This window comes from Gouania willdenowi, chromosome 12 (assembly GCF_900634775.1).
Source record: "Gouania willdenowi chromosome 12, fGouWil2.1, whole genome shotgun sequence".
NCBI classification, from domain to species: Eukaryota; Metazoa; Chordata; class Actinopteri; order Blenniiformes; family Gobiesocidae; genus Gouania; species Gouania willdenowi.
Genome location: NC_041055.1, coordinates 11428595 through 11430542, shown reverse-complemented (window position 1 = coordinate 11430542; position 1948 = coordinate 11428595). Strand labels below are relative to the sequence as shown.

General features: G+C 46.1%; 1 protein-coding gene across 1 annotated transcript; it reads right to left on the bottom strand.

Annotated features, from left to right (window-relative positions):
• Positions 1-460: 460 nt before the first annotated feature.
• On the bottom strand, positions 461-1675 carry brcc3 (BRCA1/BRCA2-containing complex, subunit 3). The gene has a single exon (XM_028463024.1). The coding sequence runs from the start codon at positions 1582-1584 to the stop codon at positions 802-804; it is 783 nt and encodes a 260-aa protein (XP_028318825.1). The 5' UTR covers positions 1585-1675; the 3' UTR covers positions 461-801.
• Positions 1676-1948: the final 273 nt, after the last annotated feature.

The following is a 1948-nucleotide window of genomic DNA, read 5'->3' as shown; positions in this document are numbered from 1 at the left end:
CAATAGCGCTTTTGTGGTCAAAAGCTGAATAGGTTTCATTTCTGGGTAAACGTATGTACCATCCGGGCTAAATAAAATGAAAATGAACATTTTGCAACACCAAATAAGTCCAGAATAATTTCAGATAGAACAGACACTGCGTTGGGGAGAAATTCGCCCCACAAACACACGCGCAAAACTTCCTTGATTTATTAGAGAGATTAGTTAATCCATTAAAATATCCTTCTATTGTATTTCGCGTATTGGAAATGTATGAATCAATTATTAATTACTATGTTGGAATGGAATGCATTGATTATTTCTCCCACTGCTAATGAGTTGTAGTCTTACACATTTATCAAAAACATTACATGTAAAACTGGGGATTTAGTACAAACATTATAGCCAATCAGCAGAACCTACACATCTGGCAAATATTAAAATTTTACATTTTTTGTCAATAACTTCACTCATAGGTGGTAGTTATAACTCTTTAATAGGTTTATTCAATTGTTTAACGCTGACAGATTGTAAAGCAGTCTAGTTCTGAAAAAACAGTGGTGGCAGCTGGAGAAAATGGAGAGTAAATAAGTAATAATTTCACAGCTTGCTCTGCTGCTAATCACTCAGTCCTTTAGGTCATATAGGTCAGGGTGTAGTGAAAAAGAACGTGTATACAGAAGCTTTATATGAGCAGTTGGTAGAGTTTACATAGGGTTACTTCAGCAGAACAAATGTGCTGTTGCTTGAGAGACTGAAGAAGAAGTTATCTGTGTCTCCACAGGAGACTTTATGTCAACATGTCTTTGCACTGTGTCCCAATCAGAGCGCATCCAGCTCCCGCTGGAGCAGCTCCTTCTCCTGCTGCAGCTCGATGACGCTCTGCTGGTTCTGCTCCAGCCGGTCCTCCAGCCACTGCAGCAGCGGCCCGCTCACAGCGGACATCTGGCTGCAAAGGTTCTTGGTGAATACCGAGCCGTTGTGGATCTTGGTCACGGGGTCCAGGTGACCGAGGCTGTGAATCTTGCGGTAGGTGTCTTGTTCCTCCTGACACAGGATCATCGGTAGCTCCACGGCGGACTCCAGGCAAACCTTCCCGATGGCCTCACGGGGCACAACGTGGATCGGAATCTCCACGCGCTCGTACTCGGAGCCCTTCTGCGCCTGCGCGGACTGGAAGCAGGTGTACAGCACCCGACCCGTCTTGGTGTTCTTGTCTTCGATGAAACAGGAGAAGATGAGACCAACGAAGCACTGATCTAGCATCTGGTACATAGCCTGGGTCCGCACGTCGACGTGAGACGGCCACACGGTGATGTGCGGGTGGGAGTGGTACCAGCCGACCACCCGCATCGGTCGCCCGCTCTGCTCCGCCAGCCGCTCTGCCTCGGTGGAAGCCGCGGACAGCTGCTCCGGGGAAATCTCCACCCGGTCCTTCCTCTTGTCGGAGCGGCGGAGGATGATGACGGAGTGAATGTGGACGATCCGGGACATTTCCACCTCTCCAATGCACAACCCCATCACCTCCTCCTTCTCAGTGCTCAGTGCGTGGTTCATACACACCAGGAAGGCGTCCGACTCCAGATGGACGGCGCTCACAGCCATGATGATCACCACGGTCCGATTACCGTAAACAACAGCCCGGTATCTGTCAGCTGAACAGGAAACAGCGAGCAAAATTGGAACACTTCCGCATTGAATGTGCAACACATAAACCGTCCGTAGTATAGTTGTAACAAAAGGTTCCGGGTATGTGTTGAACATTGAAAGGTAGTATAAAAGACATATTTGAACAAATTATTACTCACCAAGTCTGTAAATGCGTATTTTGAAATGCTTTGAATAAATTTACGATAATTTTGAAGATGTATTTATTTTTTGTTTCTCCTGTCTCCACAAAATGCCCTTCTTTAAATCATAGATTACAGCCTTGTCACTCAGTATATGAGGTTCTCCAAATCAAAATAAA